This window comes from Barbus barbus (assembly GCF_936440315.1).
Source record: "Barbus barbus genome assembly, chromosome: 21".
Classification (NCBI taxonomy): Eukaryota; Metazoa; Chordata; class Actinopteri; order Cypriniformes; family Cyprinidae; genus Barbus; species Barbus barbus.
In genome coordinates, this window is record NC_136749.1 from 25,904,013 (window position 1) to 25,916,749 (window position 12,737).

At 38.3% G+C, this 12,737-nt stretch overlaps 1 protein-coding gene across 3 annotated transcripts in view; it reads right to left on the reverse strand.

The window, feature by feature from the left end:
- Nucleotides 1-12,322, reverse strand: part of LOC306887259 (regulating synaptic membrane exocytosis protein 4-like) — a gene marked incomplete at its 5' end in the record, with an annotated part of 171,467 nt that extends 159,145 nt beyond the window's left edge. For all 3 annotated transcript variants that reach the window (XM_079444874.1, XM_079444875.1, XM_079444873.1), the window contains one exon: nucleotides 12,177-12,322. In XM_079444874.1, coding sequence (XP_079301000.1) covers nucleotides 12,177-12,322 — 146 coding nt within the window. The remainder of the gene's footprint in view (nucleotides 1-12,176) is intronic.
- Between the last annotated feature and the right edge of the window lie 415 nt (nucleotides 12,323-12,737).

Genomic DNA, 12,737 nt, shown 5'->3' on the forward strand with positions numbered 1-12,737 from the left:
AATAAATACTGGATCCTATCAAAATGCACAACTGTTTTTATTAGTTACAGTAAAAACAGTTATATTTCAAAACATTTTTACAATTTAAAATAAATGATTTAGAATTTAATACATTTGAAAATGGAATTTATTTAGCAGCTCTTTCAGCATCATTACTCCAGTCTTTAGTGTCACATGATCCTTCATATGCTGATTTGATGCTTGGGAAACATTTATTACTCATGTTAAAAACTGTTGTCACGGTGCACACAGCAGGGAGGAACAAGGAACATGCAGATGAGGATGTAACTCAAATAGCAGACTTTAATGTCGCCATCAGGACAGGGCAGGACAAGGCAAGGCAGACACAGGCTGTGTCCAAATTCAGGGTCTGCATCCTTCGGAGTACTCATTTGAAGGATGTTACGTCACAGCGCCGCGACGAAGGCTGTCCAAATTCGTAGGATCCTTCAAATGCGGCCCACAAATACGTCCTCCTTTTCCCCGAATTGGAAGGATGGGTGTGGTGGATCCTTTCCCGTCCTACCTATCCCATAATTATTTTCGGCAGAGCGTAATGGCGGACGAAGCGAGCGGTAGCGGAGTGGGAGAGGAGTTTCTCTGACAAAACAAGCTAAAGTTTATGCTTCGGCTCAATGAATTTGTAGGAGAAATTAGTAGAATACTTAAAAACAAATAAAAATAGGCTATAATGGCTTACCTGGATGTGACTGTCTTGTAGTCTGATATAAAAAACTCTCCGACAACGAGCAAAGAAAGTATTTAATTTATTTAATTGCTTTATTTCTTCCAAAATAATTAAAATGAGGAGAATAACTCTTTGTTTGTCCATTTTCCCGCTTCTTGCTTGGCGCTGTCACGGTTGCTAGGCGACAGGATATGAGCAACTGGTAAGGGAGGGAACTGAAAGAAGGGTAGGCTGTCCAAATTCACAAACACCGACTTCCGGGTTTTGCGGACGTCGGAGGATCCCTCCTCCTTCAACCGGGTAGGAAGGATCCTAAGGAGGATGCAGACCCTAAATTTGGACACAGCCACAGACATCAAACACCGGGGCTAACGAGTAGACCAGACGATATCACACAACACAGACAGGACTTAAATACCAGGGATAATTAACGAAACACACCTGGAACAGAATAAACTACTAATGACATCAAACGAGGACAGGAAACAAACCAAATATGGGCATGGAAACACAGGGTGCACGTGGAAACACAAGACACACACAACAGAGGTCTGACAACTGTTGTTATGTACTACTTTTGTGGTAACCATAATACATTTTTTTTCAGGATTCTTTGAATATAAAGTTTAAAAGAACTGCATTTATTTGAATCAGAAATATTTTTTAACATTATAATTATCTTTACTGTTACTTTTGATCAATTTACTGTGTTCTTGCTAAATAAAGTAATCTTTTTTTTTTTGTAAAAAAAAAAAAAAAAAACTTGCTGACTTCAAATGTTTGAACTGTACAGTATATTTTTAGATTTTTAAAAAGGCTTTAGGTTATGGCTAATTTTAAAGAATAGTTCATCCAAAAAAATGATCTCCCTATTTTTACACTGACAAAGATACATGATCTTTTATGATGCTTTTTTGAGGTTACAGATCAGGGTCGCTTTTGGGAAACGCACCCCTGATCCGTAACATCATCCCTCTCCTTTTGTGTTAAAAGGAAGACAAAGACTCCTACGGTTTCAGAACAACATGAAGGTGAGTAAACGACAGAAATTTTGAGTGAACTATTCCTTTAAATACTTCCCAGATGGAGCAGAGAGATTAGATTGAGAAAATGGGCCAGACACAACAAACCTGCTGCTTTACAAACAAACAAAAAAAAAAAAATCCTTCATGTTGACTATACGCTTTTGCACATTGACAGACTTTATTATTTATCTTTTACTCATCTGTTCGAACATTCAAACAGACTCAACTACTGGATTAGAGTGTGTCAGTTAGTTTATACACAGATCAACCATTGCAGACAGGACAGATACTAAACTTCAACAGCATGACCACTCTATAAAAGCTTGCATGTGGTTCACAACACTGATATTCCATGCTTCCTTTAGTTTTTAAAAAGCACAGACAAGCACATGTTCAAACTATTGTTTCATAGAGATGATAATCCACTGCATGAGCAGCGCAGGAGCATGCAGTAAGAGTGAGAAAACTAAAGGCATGTCAAATCTGAGTGCTGCATGGAGCTGGAGATATGTGTATGATTATGTATATGATCTGATTAGATATTGCATAAACACTGACAGGGGGTTTCCCAAGGAAACACGAACAGCATTCATTACATAACATTTTCTGCTCCTGAGGTTTACAACCGCTGATGGGAATTGTGCATCAGATAAAGGTGTAGTTTATTATATTCTTGGGAGGATGAAAGAGAGGAAGATGGAATTGGAAAGGAAGCTAAACACAGTTTAGTTACACTATTGTGAAAAAAAGATTTTTTTATTCAGCAAATTTCCATTTTAAATACATGATAACTTTATATTCATCAAAGAATACTGTAGAAAGGTATATAAAGCAGCATGACTGTTTTCAACATTGAAATGTTTCTTGAATAGTAAATCAGCATATTAAAATGATTTCTGAAGGATCATGTGACAATGAAAACTGGAGTAATGATGCTGAAAATTCAGCTTTGCTCACATGAATAAATTCTACATTAAAGTATAATAAAATAGATTAGAGCAGTTATTTTACATTTTTAAATAATTTTCCAGAATCTTGCTGTTTTTGCTGTATATTTTTGTCTAACTGCTTTTTAAAAAATCATACAGACCCCAAACTTTTGAATGGTAGTGTAATTCAGTGTTTTCTAACTATCGACGCCCAACTCAGTTTCCACTGAAAATGTTTGCGCACTCCATGCTAGTGGACACTTAAGAAAGCATCATAAGGACCAAAATCCAAAACTGACTCTAAAACCATAATGTGCAAAGTATCAACCAAGCGTGTTTGGTATGTCTTCATTAAACAGTCATTCCATGGCATCATGGGAGGTGAATGTTGCCCAGTGCAACGTGATCTGACTGTCAGTTCTTCTACTAACCTACCAGAGCAAAGAAAGCGACTTCAGTCCAAAGCTATTTATAGTCGCCCATGAATAACGTGAGGCTCTTCAGGATTTGCATGCAATCAGCTTCAGATGAACCGGTGCCACATTGCACTCTCACATTTCTGCGCTCATTTTGACTGGCCAGCACAACATCCCTCCATTGCCTCACTATCCTTCTTTTGATATATACTGAAATGATGCAGGAAAGAAAAAAAACCCACTTAAAGTCCACATAAAATCATTTTATTTCAGTACTCCGATTTATTTCCAAGTGAAGCAGGATTTAAGAATATTTGATTTAATATTCCAGACATTGACTGCATCATGAAAAGTGGCCGTTATTATGCTAAGGAACATGTGACATCACCTGAAAATGAAAGTTATTTCTGAGATGGAGCAAATTATTAAATTTTGCCAAAAGATTATGAAGATTGAGAATAATGTCCACCGATGAACTGATCACAACCACACTAGAAACACATTAAGAAAGAAATAAGGGTACATTTTTAGTAGCATGCAGCGATCTTCTTAAATCTATAAAAACAAATTATCAAATATGTGGACTGAAAACTACCAACAATATCAGGAAAACAATACAAAAAACTGACACTGCCAACACGTCAACAAAAATGTGAATTTAAAGGAATAAATCAACTAAAGTAAAAAAAAGAAAAAGAAAATTAAAATTCACTCCTCCAAACAACACTGTAAAAAAAATTGTTTCAAAAAGTTATTTCAACTTAAAATAAATTGTTACCCCGCTGACTTAAAATTTTTAGTTTAGGCAACTTGAAATTTTAAGTTACTCAATATTAATTTAAGGGACAACTGGAATATTTTAGTTGAATAAACTAAAATTTTAAGTCAGCAGGGTAACAAATTATTTTAAGTTGAAACAACTATTATTTTTACAGTGCAATAATAATAATAACAATAACAATAATAATAACTTAGAAATAGGAGTTAAAATGGTGAGACATAAGCTTGTTAGAATTTAGATACAAGTTGCAATTACCTTTAATTTTTTTTTTTTTATTCTGTGAACAAACAAAAACCCACACAATTGCGAAATGTAAACTTTGGGCCAAAAAAGTCTGAATTACAAAATGTAAATTTAGAATTGTACATAAAAAATAAATAAATGTGACCCTGGACCACAAAACCATCTTAAGTCCCTGGGGTATATTTGTAGCAATAGCCAAAAATACATTGTATGGCTCAAAATTATAGATTTTTCTTTTATGCCACAAATCATTAGGACATTAAGTATAGCTCATGTTCCATGAAGATATTTTGTAAATTTCCTACTGTAAATATATCAAAACTTAATTTTTGATTAGTAATATGCATTGCTAAGAACTTCATTTGGACAACTCTAAAGGCCATTTTCTCAATATTTTAATTTTTTTGTACCCTCAGATTCCAGATTTTCAAATAGTTGTATCTCAGCAAAATATGGTCTGATCCTAACAAACCATACATCAATGGAAAGCTTATTTATTCAGCTTTCAGATCAATTTCGCTTATGACTGGTTTTGTGGTCCAGGGTCACAAATAAAAAAAAAACAATTGTGAAATGTAAACTCGCATTCAAGATATGAATGCAATTCTGAGGGAAAAAGGGCTGAGCTGTGCAATATAAGCTCGCAGTTATCATTTTTATATTTTGATTCTGTAGCGGAAATAAGATTCCATTGTAATCATGATGAGGTTTTACCCAAACACATAAATGTAAAACAAACTGAGAAACATCAAGGCATATTGCATTGTGGCAGAACGTTTCTAAACGCTGCAAAGCGATCAGCGTGTTCTCTCAGAGCGCTGGGTCAGTCTTATGCAATAGCAGCAGCACTATACGGCAGCAGTGTTGGGTCTCTCAGCGCTGTGACGTACTGCTCTGTGTACTACACTCACGCTGGGCGCTTCTGCTGCACAGGAACTGGCTGACTTCTGATTTACTCATACACTGCGTATCACAGCATGTTCGTTTGAGGTCATTTATTCGGTTTTAGTGATGAGTCAACAAATGTATCTTGGATCTAGAGCATACATACGTACACAGCGAACATCTACCTTATGTTCAAAATTAATTTCTGGAATTCATTTTCATTTTAGTTTATGTTTAAGTAATTTTATGATGTGCTTTTGTCATTTTTATTAGTTATAATAACCAAAAATTTTCAAAAATCCCATGATGACAAATTAAATGTGTGGACAGCATGAGAGGTGGGGGTTAGAGATAAACTGAGAGAAAGAAATGATAGAATAGGTAATGCTAGGTGACAGAACATGAACGAGTCATGAATAGGAAGGCGAGTCGAAATGAGAGGGCAGAGGTAATGCTCCGCTCAGCCGTCATATGGTTCGTTCCAAATGCAAAGGCTTATTTAACTTAATTACGCAAGACATGCAATCCCAGAATGCATTGCAGGAAGCTTATTGAAAAACATAAGAGTGGACTACATAAGAGAAATGCTAATTATAAATCCACATACAATTCAATCCATACTGACAAGCATTGAAAATTTGGATGTAATTACGTACTATTTTCGGACTATTCGGACTGTACGCACTTAAAATCAAAAATGGATGTTAAACATAAGATGCATTATATTTATTTGAAGTTCCCCTGGAGATTTTAAGTTAATATTTCAATAATTGAACACATTTGCATCTTCATGGTTCTCTGATGAAGGTTAATGATCATATGACATGCAGGTAAACAAATAAAATATTTGATCTTTTTTAGTACGTTTATTATCATTTTTATTTGTATTTTTTAAATTGTATTATTATTATTAAAAATAATATATATATTTTTTAAACTTATTATAAAAAAGAAATATTACTGCTGTAAACTTAATATTGGATAATTGTAACAATTTTATTATACACTATAAGATACAATACTAATTTAAGGTCTTAAATTCTTCACTTTCAAATGTTCAAACCTTCAAGGTTATAACATTTCAAAATTCTCAAGATTTTATTTTGGCAGGAAACTGGTGAAGTGCCATAAACTTCTTACCACAAAAAAGATGGAAATTGAACACAATTCCGCACTTCACTCTGAAACATGAAAACTTATTTATATAGCAGTCTTTCATCTTATAATAGCACTAAGCTATATCACGATTTAATTTTGCAGCCCTATTTATAGCCCTATATTATTAATTATTAGCTTTTCATCAGCTTACTAAACCCCCTGCAGTTCCTTCCTGAAACCTTGCACTACTGCATATGCAGAATGTTTCAAATCAGTCACATCCGAGGTTCCACTTTAGAATGCTGATACTGTAGGCAGATCTCAAGGTTTTGGAGACACAAGCTCCACCTTTGGTTAACCAACACCCAGTGCTTTTACAAACCAGCACATTAACAATCCCGTATGCCAGCTAGTGTGCTGATGGAAGATGCTAATGAGCAGGATGGAGCCAGTTGGTGTGTGTTCTGCGGTGTGGATTGAGCCTCGCTGCGACCCCATCCCCCTGGAGGCCACCAAGATGTGTGTGGGGGGAGGGGAGTCTCACAGAGGCTCTTTACATGGTAGTGGGGGATGCCATGTATGAGTGAGTCTACAATTCAGGTCACAATGTTCCTCACCTCCTCAGTGTCTACAGACGGATTTGAGGAGGGATTCCTATGATTACTGATGGAAAAGATTTGAGCGTATGAGCAAATTACAATCTGAGACTCAGACAGAACACCCACAGTCCCATCACTAACCGGCTGACGCATAAAACTGCCAAACACTTGCAGCAAACTGGATGTTCCAATCGTGTTGACTTCCGGGAGTCGGAGGTCCAGGGTTTGCTTGGAAACATGTTTATGCAATGTTAATACAATGTGCAACTTTGAGGACGAACCAGTCATTAGATTTGCCAAAGTTTGCCAGGTTAGTGGCATCAAATCTTTATAAGATACTAAGGTACTGTTTAGCAAATAAGCTAGATTTCCATGAGCAAAACTGTATTGTGGACATAAATATGAACTGCGCTTTGATTACCATAAATGTTGTTGACACATTCTCTTCCTGTCTAAATTGACAGTACTTAAGCCAGAATAAGCCACAACGTGGATTTTAAGTCAAAAGTCTGGCTCGTGAGATAAGTTGCCAAATCATAAAACAAACATAAAACAAACAATCAAAAAGCATTAAATGAGGCCTATCTAATAATGGTTTGGTCAAATTTGAATCCAAAAAGTAAGACTGATTACCATTTGATTAACTGCCAGTCAAACTAGTTCTTGAGTGACAGTCTTAACATGGTGACTATGTTCATGCAACTGGACCCTGAAGCAGACAAGATACATGAAAATGTCTCCTCAATGCAATCTCTCTCATTCTTTCTGTCTCTTTCATACGCTATAAACACATCCCCTGGCACATGCTCACTTTCAGCTACTAAAACTCTCCCTCACTCGCTCTTGCTGGATTTGTTTCAATTTCTTTGTGGCTCTTCCAGTGAGATGACAGGAAGTTGGCAAACACTTCTACAGAGGGCTTCTTCATCTCTTCATTCTCCCAGGATTCCCCGAGTTGGCTTACAGCCACCGTTGTGTGTGTGTGTGTGTGTGTTCGTGTGTATGACTATTAAAGAAAAAACATTATTTTTTTTTCTAGAGGAACATCCTGTGGCTTGGCTACCACGGACACACTGAGATTTATGGTGAAACAACCACAGCTAAAAAATCTCATTAGTGACCAGTCGACAAGTTATCCTGCTTGTTCTCCATCACCACCTTGACTAGACAAAATCCGAGTCTGAGCAGTACAGGACAAGTCCAGAATCCTCCTGTGTTCCCTCCCAGCCTCCCTCTCCCGCCTCCTCTGAAACCAGTCAGTTCCTCAGCCCAAGTCCCACTGGTGCCTGTCAGTTCCTCAGCTCATCCTCAGTCTGCGCCAGCTGCGCTTTGATTCTTCGCCTTGGGACTTCCAGCCTCCAGCTCTGCCAAGGTGTGAGGATCCCCTGTCTCCACCTCCAGCCTCCGAGCCCTGACTCCATCTTGGTCCTCCGAACCATCGGCTCCACCTCGGCTCATAGCTACCTCGTCTCCACTGTGGCCCGTCCTCCCACCAGCTCCACCGGGTTCCCTCGTCCGTCCGGCTCCGCCTTGGTCAGTCGTCGACCATCCGCCGCCTTGGGACTCCACTCCTCTGGCTACGCCTTGTCACTCTGTCCCTCCGGCTCTGTCAGGCTCCTCCCTTCCCTTCAGCTCCACCTTCGTCCTCCATCACTCCGTCTCCGCCGCGGCATGCTGGATCCCCGCCTCCGCCTAGGCCCTCCGGACCCTCAATGTCACCCTGGCTCTCCGTCTGCTCGGCTCCATCCTGGGCTCCTCGTCCATCGGCTCAGTCTCCGTCAGTCGTCCCCAGGGTGTCGTCAAAGCCTTCTCCCCCCTGGCTCCTCCCTCCCTCGACTCCGCCCTGGGGCCTCATCCTGGTTGGCCTCTGGATTTCCACCTGGCTCCTCCTGCTCTGGGCTCCTCCCTGGCTCCTCCCACCCTCCACTCCCCCATGGACTTATTTCTTGGACGTTTTCTGCCCCTTTTCTGTTGCCTGCTCCTCGCCCACCTCCTGAACCCCCACCCTCCCTCCTCTGTTGGACTTTTGTAGGTGCGAGGATGCACCGTTCCGGGAGGGGGCGAAATGTTACATTGTTGTTCTGTTTTAGTTGTGTTTTGCCATGTCTTCTGTTGTCCTAGTTTTTCCTGATTCGTTAATTAGCTCCTCACCTGTTCCCTTGTCTGCTGTCATTTTGGAATTGTGTTCTGTTGTGCTTATTTTATTCTATGGACTATTAAAATAACTCAGTTTTGATCTGCCTCCTTCGTCGTGCACTTTACTTAGCACACTAGTCATGTAACACAAATCCTGTGTTTTTATCTGTGTGTAGCACCTTCAGCTCTACAGATCCTTCTGAATGGGGGCTAAAGTTTATTTTTAATAAGGTTTCTGATTATTTTAGCCTTATTTCAACACAGGCTGTGGCATGAATCCATCACAATATGATACATTTTCACAAAGAAAATAGTTCATGCAAAAATTACATTTGCTGGAAGTTTAGTGAGTTTGTTTCTTCATCTGAAAAGATTTGGGGAAATTCAGCATTATATCACTTGCTCACCAATGGATCCTATGAAGTGAATGGGTGCCGTCAGAATGAGTCCAAACAGCTGATAAAAACATCACAATCCACAAGTTATCAACACAACTCCAGTCCATCAATTATAGTCTTGTGATGTGACAATTTGCATTCCTCTATTGAAAAAGTCCTTCTGTCATTCTCTCACATCAAAAGCCACCAACATATTAGTTTAGAGTGGTTTTGGACTGTTTTTACAGCCCTTGATTTGTGCATATTTCTCTCCCGATTCAGAAAAAGAAAAAACCCTTTCACTGGAGGAAGCATTATTATGGTTTAAGGATTTAAGTTTTGTTTAGAAGCAACAGTTTAAAGTAAAAAAAATGACAGACTGGAGTTGTGTGGATTACTGTGTTTTTATCATCTGTTTGGACTCTCATTCTGACGGCACCCATTCACTGCAGAGGATCCATTAGTGAGCAAGTGATGCAAGTTATTATTCTTGGAGTGAACAGGCTTTTTTTTTGGAAGAGATATGCTGTAAAGTGCAAACTGTAAACTACATTTGGACCCAACATTTTAAATACAGTCCAAGAAGTGTTTACATAGAAGTCTTAAAGGCACAGTAAAAAAAGGCCTGTTTAGTTCAAAGGAAGTTAGACAATCATTACATAGGTCATCTGCAAATATAAACTTTAAATGTACAGTAGCGAAAGCAGTCTATTGAGCTGAAAATAAATAGGAAAAACTAAACTATGACTGTTTTTGACACATAAAACCTGGACTAACCTGAGCAACTTTAGAAGAAAAAATAAATAATGCAAATTATGATATGACCCCTTTAAATAACCCAAATGAAAGCATGGCCTTGTGGACCAGCGATGAGAATGTGATCAGACTGTGAGTCACATGACACGGGCAGTAGCTCTGCACATTCACTGTTCAGTATAAGTAACACACAGAGGCCAACAAGCCGCCGTGTTGTTGTGTAACTCTACACCGGCCGTTTGCACACTACTCTAGAAAAGATCAGAGGCCTCGTGACAGCGTCCTCACTGATGCTAACCAAACACCACCCTCCCTTACATGACATCAGCACTCGAGTGGCTAACATTATCTCTCTCGCTCTCTCGAAACTATGAATGGTGGATGTGTGTGTTTAAGAGGGAGGGATCAAGTGACTCACCTAACACACACACACACACACACACCAGCAGTGAGGTGGCAGTCAGCTTTACGTCTGTGACTCATGTTTACTTCACTTATTGCACGGAATCTGCTCTATTTCCATGCTGCAGTGTTAATATTTACCTAATGATAGAAGCACATCTACACACCCTCACAAAAAATCCATGAGCTAAAGATGCTGTACTGACGCTGCTCATAGAAATTTTGTGCAGTAATTTGTTGCACAAAGTTACAAAATCAATAGCTGGGGGAAATCAGTAAAGCCATAATTTACCTTAAAAGAGCTTAGAAACAGCAAACAGAAAGAAACATTTTCAACAATCTGGAATCACCAACTTAAAGCTGACCAACTATATATTTATTTATTATACACAAAAGGGCTGATAAAAAATTACTAATACTACAATACTACTAATAATACACAATTCAGATCTTTAGGTTAAAGAAACGAATGTCTGATATGCGTATTGAACTACACTTTGATTTGTTTTATCATGTGTAAGCATCACTACAAACCAAAAACTCTCCAAATGTTTGACTCTCTATTTGTTTTCTAATGGATATGAACTACACTATAAAAAGAGTTTTCATTTTCATTTCATTTTTCAAAAGTCATTTTACAAGAATATACTATTTCAGCCTCTACTTTGAAATAGTAAATTATACAAATAATTACAAAGAAACAGCATCTTTCAACACACTGAATTAAACATTACATTGTGGAATGAAAATCGTTTCTACACCATTACCTGTGTGTGTGTTTTGTTTTAATATCTATGCATAATAAAACATAAATTAAAAAAGCATCGTTTTGCCTATAAAAAACAGACCTCTATCAACATGAAACCAGAAATTTCTAAACATGAAACGAGTGACAAATGTCTTTTTGGTTGAATATAGAAGGGGTTTTCAAACCTGGGTTCCCCAGGGGGCCGCAAAATGGTGCTTGGGAATATTTCCGATAAAAATAGTGGTGATTGGCTGTAAGTCATAGGATTAATTGTGATTATTTTATTCTATTGCCATGCCTAGATACAATATTCATTAGATTTACACATCTAACATCACTTTAACAGAAGGTAGAAAAAAAGATTAACTTGAAAATCACCTCTTTTGGCTTTAATACAGTGACAATACAAAAAGCGATGTTGTTTTTAATAATGCTATTTTTCATGAACCATTATACACGATTAAAATATACAGAAGTCTTTACATTTTAAAGTGACAGAGTCCCCCACAAGGCTGTTATAATATTATCTAAAGGTCAATGTCAAAAATTTTTTGAAAGACCCTGCAATACTGAACTATTTCAAGAACATATTTCTCACAAAATCCAACCACTCAAGACCTATAATAGCATTGCACTTCAATTAATTTGCAATTATACTGAAAACAAAGGTAAATCCTCCATATTTCACAACTGAGAACAATCTTTCAATGGGTTTGTAAGTCCGCGGACAGCGCCGTGGTGCTGAAATCTCTGGCGCCTCAGCCTCAATGCTCAGGAGTCAGGTCAAAACAATATTAGATATTCATCAAACTGGAATAGCGTGCTATTGTACTATGAGCTGTCATTATGAAGTGTGCACTAGTAAAGGCGAAAATGGCACATAATACGATCCCAAAGCCCAGAGAATGAAGCAGATGCCTGATGTCCATATGACTAATACATACAAATGTGATTCTCACCATTAAACCTCCAACACTCAGGCTCTCTGTGTCAATTCAAACGAACCGGGGACCATTCACACCATGCCCTCTCCATCCCTCAGCCAACAGCTCGAGAAATACTGTCATACATTAAGGATCCACAAAGCTCTTACTTCAACATGGACTGCTCCTTCTCCTCCTCTTTCTTCTGCCTGTCCATAACACCGAGGATGATCTTCCTCTCCTCCTCGGTGAGGTGGCTCAGGTCCGGCATCTCTGGCAGGACAGGCCCACTGCGGGGCCCGGCTGGAGCAGACATCTTTACACGCCGGTGCTGAAGAAGATCAATAACCAGACTTAATCCATGATGAAAGCAAGGTCTATTTGATCAATCTCATCAGTGGGTTTTGGTTGCTCAGGAATCAAAGCATCATAACCCACATCAGCATCTCTGATGACAGTTATGATGCTTTAAAACACTAAAGGAGGTTAAGTTATTATACTACTATTGAAATGATAACAGTGTAAGCTCTTAGACTATATAAGGTGGATTTTACAGCATTAGATCAATCATTCTCTGAGCGATAGAACAGAAGAATGGATACAGCTGGTCCTTTTGAAGGCAATGGCTATTGAAATTAACGCAATCCTGTTTAAAATTCTCCTCTTCCTCAATAGAAAAAGAAAATTAATAAAGCAACGATGCATTATGAATAAAATAGCAGATCTCAGAT